General features: G+C 36.1%; 1 protein-coding gene across 4 annotated transcripts in view; it reads left to right on the plus strand.

Annotated features, from left to right (window-relative positions):
- Positions 1-18,156, plus strand: part of CDK17 (cyclin dependent kinase 17) — a 90,294-nt gene that overhangs the window by 24,645 nt on the left and 47,493 nt on the right. For 3 of the 4 annotated variants that reach the window (XM_058023631.1, XM_058023629.1, XM_058023630.1), the window contains exons 2-3: positions 12,336-12,484; positions 17,046-17,084. In XM_058023631.1, the coding sequence (XP_057879614.1) occupies positions 12,367-12,484; positions 17,046-17,084 (157 nt within the window). In that variant the 5' untranslated portion in view covers positions 12,336-12,366. The remainder of the gene's footprint in view (positions 1-12,335; positions 12,485-17,045; positions 17,085-18,156) is intronic. The other variant, XM_058023632.1, reaches the window with a different exon arrangement.

The following is an 18,156-nucleotide window of genomic DNA, read 5'->3' on the forward strand; positions in this document are numbered from 1 at the left end:
TCATAGTGAAAGAAGAATCTGAGCTGTAGAGACAACAACAATCTTTTTGAAGAGCTGGGAACCCCCTAGATTATATCTAAAGGTCATTTAAATACCCTGGTAAAAATCCCTTCAAGAAGTGTTCCTTGTAACCTGTGCTAGGGACATACTGTGTTCAGAGATGGGCCTTGGAGAAACATTGTTGTAAGTTTCAGCAGTAGTGTGGAATAAAAGATAGCCCAATAAATTTAGAATGAGAATTGTAATTTCAAACAATTGTCCCAGTTGTTTGAAATGACAATTATAAGAATGTTTTTTTAAAAGAATCCAAGAGATTAATCCAGACAACTGATACCTGACTGTAGTATTTTTTAAGTGAAATTTCTAAATTAAATGAATTTAAAGTAACAAGGTCTGGAAATAGAACCTCAGATTTGTGCTCAATTCCAGTAAATTTGGTAAAAGGGTATGGCTTGTTCCTGTGAGTCATTCTGATGCAAGAAATGGTAATGCTTAGAGGATTATTCTTAGAGATAGTACCTATGTAACATGAACCATGTTGGGAAGAAAAAGTTGAGTTCATTTGCTGTATGAATATACAATATACCTTTAGGTGGCATATTGGTTGGAAATCCAACAGTTTATTTCATGTGATTTATTTCATGTGAAATCAGAAATGGCAGAGAGTGCATGTCAACAGTTCAACAAAAGGAAGCATGCACAGTTCAGTAGACAGAAAATTCAGTTTTTTATTTGCCTGTTGCATGGTTGCTATGACCCAGCCTTCTTTAAAACCACTCTTTCTTTGTAACTAGCAAGGTTTGCTTACTGTTACTAAATACTAAAGCATGAAATTTCCTAATTGTGCTTGTGTATCTTGTTTCTCTATGAAGCAGACCTACAGTTTACTTCAGTAAACAGCTGTAGTGCCTCTCCTAATAGAAGCTTCTGCCATTCTGGTTTACCATTCAGCTGGTGAGAAGTTTCATTCTCAAGTCTTGTTACAAAAGGGTATTAAAAAAAAATTAAGACTCACTTCATGGCAACAACCTGGCAGATTTTTATTCTTAAGTTTACATCAGAATGTAAGAGTGAAATAATTGCATGGCTAGAATCTTAAAGGTTTGGTGGTTTTTATTTAAGAAACCTTCTTTAAAAGCAAGTGTAATTAGTATTTCTTAATAAAAACACATTGCTTGCTTTATTTAATTTAAAGGTAGCTGTGGTTATCAGGTGTTGTGCTGAAGCTGTATTTAAGATGAACAACTTAAATTTCAGTATGGTAGCACCTGATTATTTTATGCTTTACTAACAAGACAGCTGGCTGGTTCTTTTGAAGGTCTTTTCTTGGGTTCCTTTTTATTAAATAGTAATGTAGACTAAGTTTAAAGAGAGTAAAGCTATAAATCTGAATTACAAGTACTACAAGTGAAAACTAGAAGCTTGGACTGTTTAATTTCAAGCTTATGGATCCTAGTTACCAAAAGGAAATAAACTGCAATGGGAGGATTTCTGGTTACCCTTCAGCATACTTTGGTATGTTGAAAGGCAACATACCTGGGTGGTAATGCAAATACAAGCTTCCCTTAGAACACATGTAATATTATTTTAAAGAATATTTTGGCAAAAGAATACTGTTTTCCAAAGCTGTTGAACTGTGTAAGTCAAGATCAGCTCAAGTACTGGACATAGAAATAGTTTGATGAAAGAGTAGCATGTTCCAAACTTTTAAAGCAACAGGCCTTCTGTTATATCAGTCAAAACATGATCTTTTACTCTATGAGATGACAGATGACGTCAGTTGGACTTTGTACTATATATTTAAGGGTTGAATACAGGGGGAAGACCCAACCAGGGTGTTCCAAAGGAGGCTAAGGAGCAAAGAACCAAGTAGATTTAAAAAAAATTACTAAGGTAACATCTATTGCTCTTACACTTGGCTCACTTGTGTTGAATGTTAGTGCTGCTGTAGCGTGGATTGTCTTTGTGTCTCTTCTTCCCAGCACATAGATTCCAGAAAGAAAAAAGCATTATGGGAACCAAATTTCTAAAGGAATTTAGTAGGAGAGGGAGGAAGGAATTAGTCTTCTCTGTCATTGTAGATTGGTAGTGGTCCAAATTGTCCTTGAGCTTGTTGTGACAGGACAATGGATACCAGTTTTAAATTAAAAGAAAGTAGATTCAGAGTAGATAAAATGAAGATTTTTTTTTTTTTTTTTTTTTTTTTTTTTTTTTTTTTTTTTTTTTTTTATGCTAGGAGTGGTTAAACACTGGAGCAGTTTGCCCTGGAGATGGTAGATGCTCCGTGCCTGGAAATGCACGATCAGGTTGGTCAGGGTTCTGAGCAGCTTGGTCCAGTTGAAAATGTCTGTTTTTTGCAGGGATGTTAGACTGGGTGACCTTTGAGTGTCTCTTCCAAGCCATTCTGTGGTTCTTGCTCAGCTGGACTAGTTTGAGAGTTACGTCATCTACTGACATCATTATAGTAACAGGGTTCTTTTTTCTTGCCATGGAGTTTTACAGCAAAACTGCTTCAGTACTTCTCCAGGTGAAAAATTTATTTTCAGTACTGATCTTTATTAGAGTATAATATTATATGATGCTGAAGTAAGATTCTGTGGGGAATTTGGGTCTATTAGAAGCAAATATTTAAATTTACCTTTTTATAAAACATTTTCTGTTGGTGAGACAAATCTTAGAGTTTGGAAGCTTTATCCAGATCATTGACAATAATAGCAGTATCAGCCTCTGCAACACAGTTAACACCCAGAATGGAAAGTGGTTTGCTGTGCAGTGGTTTGGCTCATTGCTTGTCCTTGCCAGGATGAGACTGGGCTCTAGCAGCAGAAGAATGATAATGTTTATAGTTTGGAAGAAATTATTTTGAAGATAAATATAAAATTTCACTGCTTTCTTCTGCCTGAGAAACAAAAGAGGGCAAATGTGTCTGCCCAGGAAAAATATATATTTGGAAACAGAATTCTGTACATCCTGTTTGATTATTTGACTGTTTCTTAACATAAATTTTGTCGTAAAATATACATCTGTCCTTACTCTGCCTTTAAAACTTAGCTTGCAGGAGGATCCTAGAGAATTTCTGCTTTTGTTGATGGTATCAGTATTGCTTGCCTGGCATTAGGCACAGCTGTTTTACCGTTTAATAATTCTATTAAAAATAAATTTGCAGACTACTTGTCCTTCAGGTTGTGTTTCCTAATTATTCCTGTTGGGTTTAAGGTTATTGACTGACATTAATACTTGTTGCTTTCCAAGGTTTCCTATATACTAATGCTATCTTACTGGTCTGACATTTACTTACAGATACACAATTTTCTATTTTAGTGGTTGCTGTTTGTCTCCTCTGCTGAGTCAAGATGGAAGTATTGTCACTGACTCAGTTCTGTATAACCTTTTGTTGTTGTTTCTTAATCTTCCTCTGGGCTCTGTTCAAGGTCCACAAAACTTGTTTGGATCCCTTCAGGTAGAGAATTGTTTATACTAAAAGGAGGTGATGTGAAGTTTGAGCGAGCGTCCTTTGAAGTGCTGGACTGTTTGCTCAGTCTGGGAGGGGAGCGGCCTCTCAAGCTGATTAACTGGAGTCACCCAGATTACGTAGTGGTAATTTCGTTCTTCTGCTTAGTTTCAGAATCTGGGAACCTTCTTCTGGACAGCCTCAGTTACTTGGAGGAAGAGTAATATGTAAGATTGTGTGTAAAAGACATGCAGAGAAGAATGATCTGCTCAGGCAAAGAAAAGCAATATCAAGTGATACCGAGAGATCTTGAATCTTAGTATCTGTTAGGCTGCATGTAGAGCTCTTGTTCTTGAGCCAACAGTGACAGTTCTGACGGCTTGATATATGGCAGTTGCCTTTTTTGGTATGTTTAAATAAATTCATACCTTTTTTTTTCTTTTTCCTGGCTTCTTGAACCCTGAAAAATACCTGTTGTGAGGCTGTCATCTGTTGAGACTTAATTTGGGAGCAGGATGTTGGTGCAGGAGTAAGACAGAAGAAGAGTCTGCATGTAGTTATTGTGTGGGAATCAGAGTGGCCAGAACTTGTTGCAGTGGAACAAGGCACTTCTGCTTTACTGTATTTTCTATCCATTTGTTATTTTCCCCTGTCATCTTCCCTTAACAGCATTTGCTGCTGTCCTTTATTTTGTTCATAAATTGCTTTTATTTCAGATCCCAGGTTTTATTTAGCTAAGCTAAATAGGCTTTTGGCAGAACTGCAGTTTTTCAGGCTATTTTTCTGGTACACAACAGTTCTATCATAGTGCTCCCTGTAGGGACAGTCTTACCTTGGATTTGATGTGCACTAATGGTCAGTACTCTACTTCTGTGGAGGTACTAAATTGGCTTAAGCAGCCTCATGCTTGCCTCTCTTGCTTTGTAGGGCATACTGCCACCACCTTGTTGCCAACACAGCTATTTGCAAAGCTGCTTAGCAAAACATATGTTAAAACTCTTCTTTCTTTCCCAGGTTGTCAGCTAAATAATCAATTACATTAGGAATAGTGTCTTACATGTTTGGTATCCTTGGCAGTGAATACTGAAATGATCCATGTGTGCACATTCGGTTGACCATTAAATGGCAGCATGAACACTTCAGACAGGCATTTGTCTGAATGTTAGAACAAATTGGTGCCATGCTGGGACAATCTTGACTGCTACGTAAAAATTAATAGAGCAGGGAAATGCTGTAATTGACTTACTGTTCAGAGATTTTCTGTTGCTGAGCAATCTCTGAAGCTGTATCGATGACAGGACTGGAGAAAGGAAGAAAAGACAATTCGTAAGTTTTTTTTTAAATACTGAATCAGAGAAGTTTATAGCTTTTGGTAAAACATGTTCATATATTCAAACAATTTTTGAACCATAGTTCAAAGATTATTTATTGCCAGAATGAGTTTATTTACTGCTCCTTTGAAATTACCTCTGAAATATCTCAGTGCAGCTGTTAGACTTAGTCAGCCGACTATAAGAAACTGTTTAGGCTGTTGTTTCTGTCAGTACTTGCTTTCTTAGTTGTGGTGAAGTTATTCTGTCTCTCTGTTATTTCAGGACTAGTAGTTATACCATTGACAGTATTATTTTCATCAGAAATCTCTAGAAGAACACAGAGTACAGAAGAGACTGAAAAATCTTAGGCATTAAATGTCTCAGAATTGTCCATTTTATCATACTGTTTTTTTTTCTTAATGTCTTGTTTTGTGTTTCTATGTAATGCCTTCAGTGTATCAGAGCTTCTATGTGGCCTGTTATCTGTTAGAAAAATATGCATATATGTCATCAATACTGTAGAATGTGTTCTGTACCATTATGCTTATTGGTCTCTTAATTCACTAAATGAAAACTCTTCCTCTGTTGCTATATCATTCTTCCTTATTTTTAAGAAAAAATAATTCAAAACCAAGCAGTGTATTACTGTGAAAGAGTTTGTTTTTCCTAGCTTGTTTTCTTTTTTTTGTCTTCTGCATGTACATAGAAATGTAAGAGAAATGCACCCAAAGTTGTATGATTTTAAACCGTTCATGGCTCTTTGATATTCTTAGGCACAGAGCTGTACATGCAGTAAATGGAACAGTTTGATTTTACATTTGCCTGATTGGCTTTACTGTCAGGACTTTCTGGGTGGCTTGATGAGGCTTTTTTTGTGTTCATGCTATACAGAACCTGTATAGAAGTTCAGGATGTAATAAACCAAAAATTTGACATTTGGAAGAAAAGTTGTGAGCTAGAAAACTAGTTTTTTTATATCAGTCTTCATTTTGTGTGCAGTCTTAACAATTATAAATGTTTTTTCTTACTTGGTGGTTAATTTCTCCTCAGTGCAGTTAATTTCTGTTCTAAGAGTAAAAGGCCAAACTTTTTTTATCTTGCTTAGAAACTTGTAGCCTTGTCCTTTGTTCATCCAAACAGGTGTGTCTTTAGTATTTATCTCAATTTATATTACTCTGATGTCTTTGTCTCTTAGTGCTTGATTCAAGAACCACAAAATTAGTTAAAAGCTTTTCATTACCTTAGGTCTTAGGCTGTAAGTAAAACTTTTTTGTTAGCACAATAAGAAGCAAAGGTTGAAGGCTCTGGTGTGGGGGTTCAGATGCTTAGAGGACTGGGGGTTCTGGGCTGAGAGCAATGGGAGTTTGGGAGAAGGTTCTTTGGTGTGAGATTGTTTGATTTCGTGCCTGAACTGTGATGGAAAAAAAAACAAAGCAGCCTTGAAAACTGTGCTTTTTACTGACACAATTGCTCAGGCTCACAAAAGATTGCTGATGCTTTTCAGTCTTAGAACCAACATTGTCTTCTTGAACCTAGAAGGAATTTTCTGTGCAGTGTTCTTCCAAAGACTTGCTTGTTTGCAAGACTGAGGAGGATTGTCTCAGAAGTGATAGTGCAACGTTGTCAATCTATTGCTAAAATAATCTGAGTATCAGAGAGCAGCAAGCATTGTGTGCACAACTCTTTTTTAAAAATATTTTTCCTATGCTCTATTAAGGCTTTATGATTATTAATCAAAGCTTAAAAAATTGCAGACATTGCTTTTGGTTTCCAGCGCTCATTACATCTTTTGAGATCTGAAGTTCTGTGACTGTCTGGTAGTATTTATGTTACATCCATGTAACCTTTTAGTTTTTACCTTCCCCTTCAATAGAAAAGAGCCTTTCAGTTTATGGGTCTGACAGCAAGTGTGGAAGCTTTGCCAGTCAGCTCATTTGTTTTCTTGGCTTAAATGTCAGCCAATTTAACCAGACTCATACTGTGTTTTTTCACTTGGCAGTTGAGAGAACAGAGCCTTTGATAATTAACAAGGAGTTATTAATCAGTACGACATATCTAATCCAGGGAGATCTATCAAATAGTACATCTCTGTAGATTTTGCTGTTTGATACTGTTTGAATCTAGGTGGGAGTGAATATATCTCTACATTTTAAAGAATGTAAACTTGCTGTGGTTACCTAAGTAAAGCTTTTTGAGTCCAGAGAAAGAAGATAAGCATAGGACTGCAAAATTTGATCTATTGGGCAAATTTGGTGGTTTTCAGTGTTTTAAATTCAGTACCAGTAGCATAGTTAAATTTTCTGTAGTAACGTTCAATATATATTTTTTACTTAAAAGATTAATTTTCACAAAAACTACAAACCCCTTGTACTAATTTGTGTCCTTCATTATTCTTTAAAGGCAAAGGAATTGGGGGGGAGGGGCGTGAAGATAAGGAAAAGTATTCATATTCAAAATAAAATTAGGACAGGGTAATTTCCCTATATTTCCTCTCTTTGGAGTGGTTCTTCCAGTTGATGATCTAGATCAGGAGCTGAATATAGATGCTCTCATTCACTTAAGGAGGAGCCTGTTTGCCTGTATTAACTAGTAAGACTATCCTCAGATAAGAAGTTAACCTTTGTAAATACCTTTGTACCTTCAATTTTGAGTATTTGTTTGGCTGTGATTCTGTAAGTACATAAAAAAGGGCTTCACTGGGAAAGTTCAGTTCCATATTGAGTATTGCTCATAAAGGAAAAAGCTGTGAGGGTCCTTTTGCCCTTTTTGCACTGGGGAGGTCAGACTAAGCTGAGGTATTTGACTTCAGTTTTCTTTCATCAGTAATAAAGGCCTTGTTTGTCAGGTGTTACTTATATCTGTACAATGTCAGTTCTTTGACCCAATGCAGCATAAAGCTAGTAATTTTTTTAGTAGCTATGCTCCTGACAAGAGAGTCTAGTTGACCATTCTTGTGTTTTTTCCAAAGGCCAACTGTGGAAAAATGCAGTAGAAAATATTTTTCACTGATGTGAACAAATGCCAGTTGAGACAAATACAAAAAATAGATGCAATGACTAAAATTCCATGTTTGTAATCCATTCTTATAGAGTAGAATTGCGATTGTAAGGAGGTACATCTGTACTATATGTGAATTTTATGAGTGCTCAAACTGGTTTTTCATTATGTTGGATAAATTATCCATATATTTCTCATTAGTGTAACTAATAGTTTTCTCTGTGTTTGATATGCACCATACTGATATCAGTGGTTGTGTTTATTTTTTAAATTCGGGGAGGTTGAGAACAGTTTAATATAGTGGAAAGCTGGTTTTCTTTTTAGAATAAGGGGACAATATCTTTGACAGATGTTTCCTGTATTTGTTTGTAATTAATACTGTTTGTAGCACTCTTGAGTTTTTCAGGCCTCTCTTTCTGACACAAGGAGTTCATATATAGTGCTGTTACCTGTTTTCTTTGATGTCTTGTGCCTGGGCTATAGTTTGCTAACCCATCTTTAAGAGCCATGCTGCATCCATGCTGTTGCTCATGCTGTTAGAGTTTCTGATTTCCTCCCCCTTCTTACAGGTGAGTTTTCCAGAACAAGAACTGCCTTTAGATGTTTTGAAAATACCGTCTGCCTTGTAAAACAGCCTGTAAAAACAGTCTGGCTGCAACTTCAGTGTTTATCTAAGTGGAAAAGTAATTTTAAAATGCTTAGTGTCTATGTAGATGGAACTCGATGCAATATAACTTAGGGAAATAGAGGAGTCAGCACTTAGACTGATCCTAAGCTAATTGAAGTTGAAGGACAGGTTCCCTTTGACTTCAAAGGACTTTGAATCCAGCAAAATCATAGTGAGCTTTTGTTATTTGTGACCCTTGTGAAATAAACTGACTAAAATTTAAGGTGTTAAATAGCTTTTTCAGTTTTGAAAATTTTAACTGAATTTGTTTAAACTTACAAGGATTGAGGACACATAGTAATTGTGTATGAAGATTGTAATGCCTTACTTTTTTAACTTCCAAGAAACTAAGAGTCTGGGAAATTGAAGGAAGTGGAAGGGCTTTTGAGAATGTTAGCCATTGGCAGTGTAAGACCTCTGAATTTTGGTGACTGTGAGTGCAGTCTAGCTGAGTTACTGTTTTGGAATCAAAGTGCTTTCATGTCTGTCTGCAGTACAGCCTGGGTGTTGTGAACATATGTATGTGTTAAATGAGAAGTGCTGTCCTTCAGGCATCGTGGGAGGGATTGGTGTGAATCAGAGAAAGAGAACCAAAACACACATATTTAAATTTAGTCTTACCTGGATCAGTTTAAAAAATTGATTTTGTTTTCAGAACTGTATTATAAAGATCACTTTTAAAAGATGTTGGGTTCAAGACAGGGGTTTAATACTAGTGAAGTGAACTGAGTTAATGACAGTGAATGTTGGAAAGTAGAGAAAGTAGATTTTAGCATTGTTTTCAAGGATTAATTTATATTACTTTTAAAGACAAAAAGAACAGTTTTTCAGGGTTAGACTGCAGATTGTTTGTAAGAAGCAGCAGTTCCTTTAACACAGTTTTGCTTCTTTTATTTCATATCAGTATAAGGATTGAATAAATATGTCTTTGCCAGCTTTTGTAGGTTGTATCAGATAGTGTCATATCAGATTGCTTGTCCTCATTCTGTCTGCAGGAGACTAGAATTTGCATTAGTTGCATTCAAGTGTATGCCTCTATCTACTGTGACATATGAAATACTTGATTTGGGTATGACTTACTCAGAGTAGAGAAATTTGCAGAATAGAATAGTCAAGCCTGTGGGCTCTGTTCTAAAGCTAAATGTAGAAATAACTGTATTCTTTTCACAGTCATTAAGAATTTGAGAAAACATTGCTTCTACATGTATATTGCTAATCAAGTAACTCCATTTTGGATTTAAACTAGATTTACTGTTAAAGGGAGATAAGAAGTATGCATCTGCTTTTAAGTGGTGAAAATGAGTATCAGACAATTTGGACTTTTCTGTGAAAGTGCTGTCATTTTAGAGAACCAGTGTTAGTTTTGGATTGTATGCATCATATTTTCAAAGCTTTGTTCACTGATGTCTTGTCTTAAACTTCCAAGAATGAGCAGCTTCTGCAGCTGGCCATGACAATAAAGAAGTTGAAAAGAGGACATTCTAAGTGCTAGATACTAGTCAATACTTCCTTTTTTTTTTCTTTTCTTCTTTACAATTCTGAACTAGCAAGAATACTGGTGCCTTAAGGGAGAAAAATTTGTTTTCATATCAGTGAGCATCTTTTCCTTTAAAAAGCTGACATACATTTCAATAGAAGAGAACATTCTGTCACATGTGGATTCCCACTCCTCATTCCCTTTCCCTGTTAAATTATTTGAAAATCAAGCCATGAATTAATTCCAAATGTTAGCAAAAATGGTTCTTCATTACTCCATGAAACCCTGCCATTACAGGAGAAATTTTGTAATTATAGTAAACAAAGTACTTTGGGATTTTTTAATTAGCTTGAGATTTAAAATGTTTCCTGGATCTTCTAATCCATATATCTATTAATTTATATGTAATATTCTTCAGCAGTAGACCTTTTTGATTAAAAAATTGTGTAGGTTTAAGTACTTGCAGGATCAAAAGCCAGGAATAGCATGTTTCCCTTTAAAGGCACCTGTTTTTTCAGTTGCTGCCCAAGTGGAAAATTGGAAAGAAATTGTTGTGCTGTCAAATAGCTTTAGGGCATTACATAGCTAAAAATTGCATGTATCCTTTTTTGAGAATAATACAGGTAGGAAGATGCAAGTTTCAAAAAACATCATGGGACAATTGAGTAAAACTACACATAAATGATGTGTCCTTCCAATTTTTTTTACAAAATTGGCCTTATTAGAGAAACATGGGCATTTATTTTGAAAAAGTTTGAATGCAGAAATAAAACACTGTCAAGTAAGATCTTTGTAGCCTGGTCCTGAACAGGAAAAATAAATGTTCCCTCTGGATTGCTATCTGAATGCAGTTTCTTAACAATAAGAATATCCTGCTTTTGACTTGAGAGAGTAAAATTATTCATACTTAGGTGTGGCTTTATTGCACATACAGCAGTGCATTAAAGGGGCAGTTAAGAAACTGCTGGCTTAACTTTATCTACAGCAGTATATTTTATTTCCTATGTATCTCTACCTAGGGCCTGAATGATTCTGCTTTATAGTAGCTGTGATTGTCTGAGATGTTAGTTGCCCTGTTTTGTACCTGTTACCTGTTTCCCCTTGGATGCAGCTGTTGCTTTGCCAGTGATTTTACTGTTCGTCTCAGACTTTGGAGCTCATATCCCAATGGTCTTTTATCCACCCCTACTGTGTTCCTTGCTGTCCTAAACAATCTAATCTTGTGAAATTCTGCTACCAGCAGCAGCCACTTTCAGATTTGTTGTACCAATTTGTTCTTCTTTTTATTATGAAGCAGCTTAAAAAAGAGTAAGTTCGTTGAAATGTGTACACTTAACGGGACGTTGTCAATATAAAATTGTATTCACAATTTGTTATTAAATGTGGATCTTTGGCATACTACTTGTTGCATTTCTCTGTTTAAATGAGAACATTGAGCAAAATTTGATTTTATATGTGAATTATGAATTTTGGAAGGCAAAGAACCTCATGGGAGGGGGGAAAAATATATGAGCATTTCAGACTTCAGTATGCTGTGCTTGTGTTGAACACTGCATATGTGATTCTTGGAGTCTATGAGCAGATGAACAAGTTAGAGAGAAATAACATCAAGGATGAACTGTCCATATGGAGTAAGGAGAGACAGAACTGCGCCTCTTGTTATGCAAGGGCACACGGATGGCCCACCACAAAGTTCACTTGCCAGCTCAGACTTGTGGCAGCATGTTTATTGACCTGGACCTTTGTTATTATGGTTTGTTTGCTTACAGCTTTCTAGGGACAAAGTGCCTTCTGCTCTGTTCCTAGTTCCATCCTACTGCTTGACTCTTAAGGGAAACATCCATCCTAGCCAGAGTTTTGTTACCAGACCCTGGCCATCCTATTTCTCTAGGTGGGATGGTGTTTGAGAACTGCTTTTGTGTTTAAGACTTTCAGCATTGTCCCCTTCTTCTGTTTGTAAAAAGGGTAAAATAGAGAGGAGTTTGGTAAGTTTTCATCATAAAAAATTGGGCTGAAAAAGAGAAAGGGTTACAGTCTTCTTCTCCTTAGTGGGATTAGTGAAAGACACTGTGGAGAAGGCCACAGAGCACACACTGATCTGTTCTCAGATAACTGTTGCCTTTATTGTTGGACTGTAAAATTGGTTATGAAGTTAGCTGTTTTTCTAAAACAAAAATCCAAACAAGTCCAAAGGTTCTTTTTTTTTTCCAAATAGAAATAAAAATTGCAAAAATGTATGGGCATCAACCTCTCAACACATTCATCTTCAGTCCAGTAGAGTAATCTTGCTTAGGGGTATTATTTTAAGTATAACTTGCATATTGCCCAAGTTTTCTGTAAGCCTTCTTGCATTTTTATGTCAGTCAATTAAACTTCATTTTCTGATTACCTAATTATTTCTCACTGTTTTTTATTTATTTTTGTTTTCAGGCTTCCTTAAGCCAGACTCAGTATCGATAGAATGAAAAAATTTAAGAGAAGACTTTCCTTAACCTTGCGAGGAAGCCAGACCATCGATGAATCGCTGTCTGAGCTAGCAGAACAAATGACAATTGAAGAAAACAGCAGCAAAGATAACGGTAAGCATGTCTTTTACTTTGTAGAAAATGTAAGAATTTTGTCAGGCCCTATTCAAGTGAGCATTGCTGGGGTTTATTTAAATTTTCACAGTTGCAGGGATTTTCTCTCTAACCTTTTTTTTTTTCTTATATTCCACTACCCTAGTTCTTTCAACAGGTTGATACGGTATTACATACTGGTTTGGTTTGCTTTGATATTGAACTGTCATACAGCTATTTATCAAAAGCTACCTAAATTTATCTTTTTATGTTGTGTGCACCAAGGCTTATAGATGCTCTTGCAGTATATTGAAATCCATTGTATGGGTTTAGTGAGTCTCACATCAGCTTCATATGGCTTCAAATTCAGTCTGTTCTCAAAATCATTATTTAGTAATATGATTGACTAATTGCTTAAGCATTCCGTATAAAACTGTTTACCTACATTGATGATGCAGTGCAGTAGTCTAAATTTTGTCATCTCTTCATGTCTCTCAGAAGTACTTCTCTTCACCACTATGAAGGTGACTAGAAACATTCAGGATAACCAGCTTGTCTCTGTATTCTTACATAAGTCTTTGGCTGATCCCATAGATGTGTTGGCTGCTGCGAAGTCCCCATTAGTGATGATGCCGCTTTTGTATGCAATCTGCAGTAATAATGACTGGAAGAGGTTTTGTTGCTTGTTCTGCTTCCCGGGCTGCAGCATTTAAGTCGTATTTCATCTTCAGTGCTGATTAGTGTTATTTTTTGCTTTGCTGATATCTAAGATTTTTTTGTTTATCAAGAGATCTGAATTTTATTTTTGCCCCACTTCACAACAATAAAGGATTCTGAGTTTTCCCATTGAAAACTGACAGGGCCAGGAAATTTGAGTAGAGGTAGAGATGATGGAATTTGCCCTGCAGATTTTTAAAGCTCTGTTCAAGATACATTGCATAACAAGATTTTGAGAGCAGAATTTACCTTTGGCAAAACAAAGCTAGTAACGTTTTTCATTTTTACCTTCAATCCCTGGTATACTCATTGCTGTTGTCCTGTTTTTAATATGGACCATGCCCAGTATTTTGAGAGACAAGGTTTATTACAACTTCTTATATGTTGATATAGCAGGTCTGCTCTGCAGCAACAATTGCAGTACTTTTACACTATCTGTTAAGTCGGTTTTGAGACACTGAGTTTGTCCCACGTGATTTTGCTTGTATTCGCCTTTGTTACTGATGCATATTTTTTCAGACCTGTATATACTTCTGCAAGATTGATTTCGTTATGTAAATAAGTGCAAAGAATGTTACTTTCATGCTGAGAAATGAACATTAAAAAATTGTTACCAGCATCATTGAGTGTACTGAACTGGGTTGCTGAATTGATTCATTGAAACTGAATCCAGGAAGAATAAAAAGATTTTACCTTAAACTGGACCATGTGCTGGGTATCAACTCGAGGGACAGAGAACACAATTACCTGTTTACAGAAGCATGAGCTTATGCCATCTTAAGCCATCTGTAAAACCGTTTGCAGCTTGTAATATTTATCTGAGAATAATCGCAAACAGTAAAACTTGGATGTCTGCATGCTTGTCACCAAACTGTGACAAGCTTATCTTGTCAGTAGATATTTAAAGGGTTAAAATAAGTAAAAAATACAATTCAAGAAAATGTTCCTAATTGCAAATTACTTATCTAGCTTTTAGTGCTCTTTTTATTTTACTTTCCATGGTAATTCATTGGCCAAAGGGAATCTTGCGTATTAAAATTGTAATAATGACATATGCAATGTTTATACCTGGAGAACATTGTTGGTGCCTTAGTACAGTCTTCTTGGATACACTCAAGGTGTTGTAGAACCTCTTAAAAGAAGACAAAGAGTATAAACTGTACTTTGCTGTGCCTAATCTTTAACTCATCACTTCATGTCATTAAAAAAAGTTTTACTGACCCTTGCTACCTTTTTTCAGATTCTTCCAGAAAGCAGTTATTAGTACTTGTGCTATCTTTCATCTTGCAGATGTGAACAGGATACTACATTGTGGATTTTTGTTTTCCTTTGTTTTTCCTTTCTGACCCTACTTTTCTTAGAAAGTAGGGTTGGAAAATGCTTGCTGCTCTAGCTAGTCTTGCTCTTCTAAAGGATGCTCTAACTTTCCCACAGATGAAGATATTTTGGAAAGAGTATTTTTCAGACAGACCACAGGGATTGGGCTTTGGGTAACGATTGTTGAAAAAACAGCCAAGAAATTATTTTTCTCTTTTGGTGAAAGACTAGTTTAGTAAAGAACATTGCCTGGAAAAAATCCTTCAGTGGGCATTTAAAAAAATTTGCTGACAAAGGAGTGCTTCAATGAGAAAGGTTTTCCTTGGCGTCTTACAAAATCACAGTACTAAAAAGCCTGCACTAATTGTAAATATCCAGCTGAGACGCATGAGAGGATGTAGTCTCTTGAAGAATATTTTAAAGTGATAGCTGCACTATGATCTTCAAAGTACATCCTTTACTGTGGTGGTGCTGATCTCAGGAGGCAGGAGTAACCATCTCCTTAGTTCTGCATTTAAGGACAAACAGCTCCTTTACCCTGTGGAACAGAGAAACAAATGTGCCCAGTTAAAAGGCTTTGAATCTGTTCCTGAAGAAACTTAATGTCTAGTAAATCAAAGGCATGCCAGTATATTAGTCTACAGAGATTTAGAGTCAGGGATACAAATAATCTTCAGAAAGTGATTCTTCATATGTGCTTTATTTTCAAGCATTACATCATGAACTTGGGAAATAAGAGTTGAAGGGGATTGAAACTGTACATTTCAGGTCAGAAGGCAAGACTAGATCCTGAATGCTGAAGGCCTTTACAGCAAAATTTAATTCCATTGTTATTGTCCAATTCTTTTGTTTTAAGTTTTTCTTTCTAGTAAATCGCTCATCTTGTCTCCTGTCATTCCATGCTGATGGCTGTGTTCACTGAGGGTTATAATTTTATACATACTATTTTTTTTCCTTCCTGGGAAACAGCTGTGTTACTGGGTTATGGAGATTGTAGAGACTGTGTCCATACAAAACCACATCTGTGCTGACCTAGAATCCAGACTTACCTCCATCTGATTTATATCCTGCAAAATACTTATATATATACATTTTTATACAAATATGTATATAGACATACAGAGATATATTCTGTAAAAATCCTTGCTATAAGTTGCAGTTCAGCACTGCCATTCCAGATGTAGATCACTTGTACATAGTATTAGGGACCTTTCCTTATGGTCAGCTGTTTGCAATAACCTGTGTTATTGCCCCCCTGCCAAATGTTTTTTTCTCCCAAAACAATTGCCTGTGATTTCAAGTTAACTGCAGCTCCCATCCAGAGGCCCACCTTGTCATTTGCTGCAGCTTTGAGTGGGTTGTTTCAAGATTCAAAGAACAGTACTCCTAATGTAGAACAAATTGTCCCATTTGTAGTTCACGGCCACAAAAATAGATCCATAACTTTTGATTTCTTTGCAGTGCATTGGTACCACTGAATCAGCTCCCCTTTTGTATGCAGTCTCATTTAATACACAGCCTCCTTCATCGTGTGGTGTCAGTACAATCTCAGTATGCATCACTCATCCATGAGCAGCAAAATGGGATTAGCAGGGATCAACCCATATTGTTCAATGCAGTAGCGCAGAGCTGTTGCACTGAATATAGAACAACCATTGGGCTTGGGTTTTTTGGAACACCATCAAATTATTTAGTGACCAGAAACCTATATATAATTTAATCTTTCATACAAATTATGTTCATCATAATTGGCTTCTGGGTGAGGAAGCACTGCCAAATCAGGCCATAAACCGTAAAAATAGAGGGACCAGTGAAATACCTAATAATATATCTGAAGCCTTATGAACTGTGGACTGTATGAAGTATACTTCGGGCTAGTCTTTCATCTGAGGACAAAAGCTTTTCTTGGTCTCTGGTGTTTCAACATATGAAACCAATTAGGTGGATTTGTTGTTTATTTTTAATTTTTCATACTAACAATGCTTGCTTTTTTAATTCTAGATTTTACCTTAATATATGTATTTTGATTAATATTGGCAATATAAAATGATAATTTGTAGGAGTTGATAACTAAATTTACCCATTAAATTTTTCTTTGGCAATGACACACTAATGAAATCTGGCTAGAAGTGACATCCAGATCATGCATATTTAATGCCTAATTAAGTGTAAAATTTATGCAAATACTTCAAACACATATGATCTCTAGTGAAAGCAAAAAATGTGGCTGTATTGTCTAACATTATGCAATGCACTATCACAAACTCCAAGCATGCTTTTAACAATAATTGCAAGACACATTCCAAAATACAGCCACAGCTCTTGCATTAATTTATTAGGAACTTGGAAAGCCGTCTATTTTGTTGGGGTTTTTGGTACAGATAAATACACATGTGCATAGTTAACAAAAAAAGGTGTCATTCTGATAGAAATGGCTACATGAATTTGTAAAATAATACTTATCTTCATTTGGTCTCTTTTAGCTCAGTGATGTGATCATAGGATCCAGTCTCATGAACACTTGCATAATTTTTTTGTAATTTTACAGGTGTGAGTAATAATGGAAGGATCAGCTACGGTAAAGTGCGTAAGTGTTTTTTAGGTTTAAGGCATTAATGGCTAGTTAATACTCGATAAGAGGGATGAATGTTTTTACAATTTAACACATTGCAATACTATCTCAGAACATCCAAACGCCTTTGTAGTTTTAATCATTTCATGTCATGTTCAACAGAGCTGAGAAATTTCCATTCCATCTGCTATGTGTAATTCCTTGAGTATGGAAGGAAAACAGTGTGTTGCAACATATTTTCAAGACAGTGTTCTTGAATTGAAAATATGAGCACAGAAATGCTTACTGGTAATAAATTGGTAAAATTTCTCTGTTGATGTTGGAGGAAAGTATCAGTATGAAGATGTGGGTGGGTAGAGGGAGAAGAAATCCCCAGAACTGCTAGAACTCATTCTAGAACTACAGATTACTGTGAGTAATTGGTAGCTGTCACAGCTAAACACTGATCCTTGTACTGTCCCTTACACTGTACTGGCAATGTTTTTATTATAGTCTGTATGTACTCTTCTGTGCTGTGGTTTGCATCCTTTTTTGTTATTACTGTTCAGTACGGTTTCTCCATCCCACGTATGCTGCACAACATAGTGTTCTTTCTTCCCTTCTGTTTTAATTTGCTTCTTCCCACAATACCTAGAGGCTCTGTTCATATGTGGAAGTGCTTATAAAGTGAAATGAGCATGAAAATTCAGTGCCCGAAAGCATGCTGCAGAGACCCATAGTCTTGGAGGGCTGTGTGGGGGCTTTGTCCACTCATAAATGTTTCCTTAGAAGTAGAGTACAAGTTTGGCAGGGAACATAATGTTTAGATGCAGAAGTGGACTGTCTTCATACTCCAGATTTTTGTTAGCGTAGGCTCACTGATGAATATGCAGAGATGCTTTTCAAATGGTATTCAGGTGGAGTCGTTAAGTATAGAAAAGTAAAATGCACATAAGTAGCCAACACTGTTTCTGAAAGTAGGACAAAGAGGAGCCAGATCCTCTCTTCTCTGGTTTGGTTGGCAGCCTGGTCTCACAGATGTTTGCATTGGGAGTTGTCTGTGTGAATGCAAGGATAGAGGCCAGGGATACTTGTATCTTGGCTGTGG

This window comes from Melospiza georgiana, chromosome 4 (genome assembly GCF_028018845.1).
Source record: "Melospiza georgiana isolate bMelGeo1 chromosome 4, bMelGeo1.pri, whole genome shotgun sequence".
In the NCBI taxonomy this organism is placed as follows: Eukaryota; Metazoa; Chordata; class Aves; order Passeriformes; family Passerellidae; genus Melospiza; species Melospiza georgiana.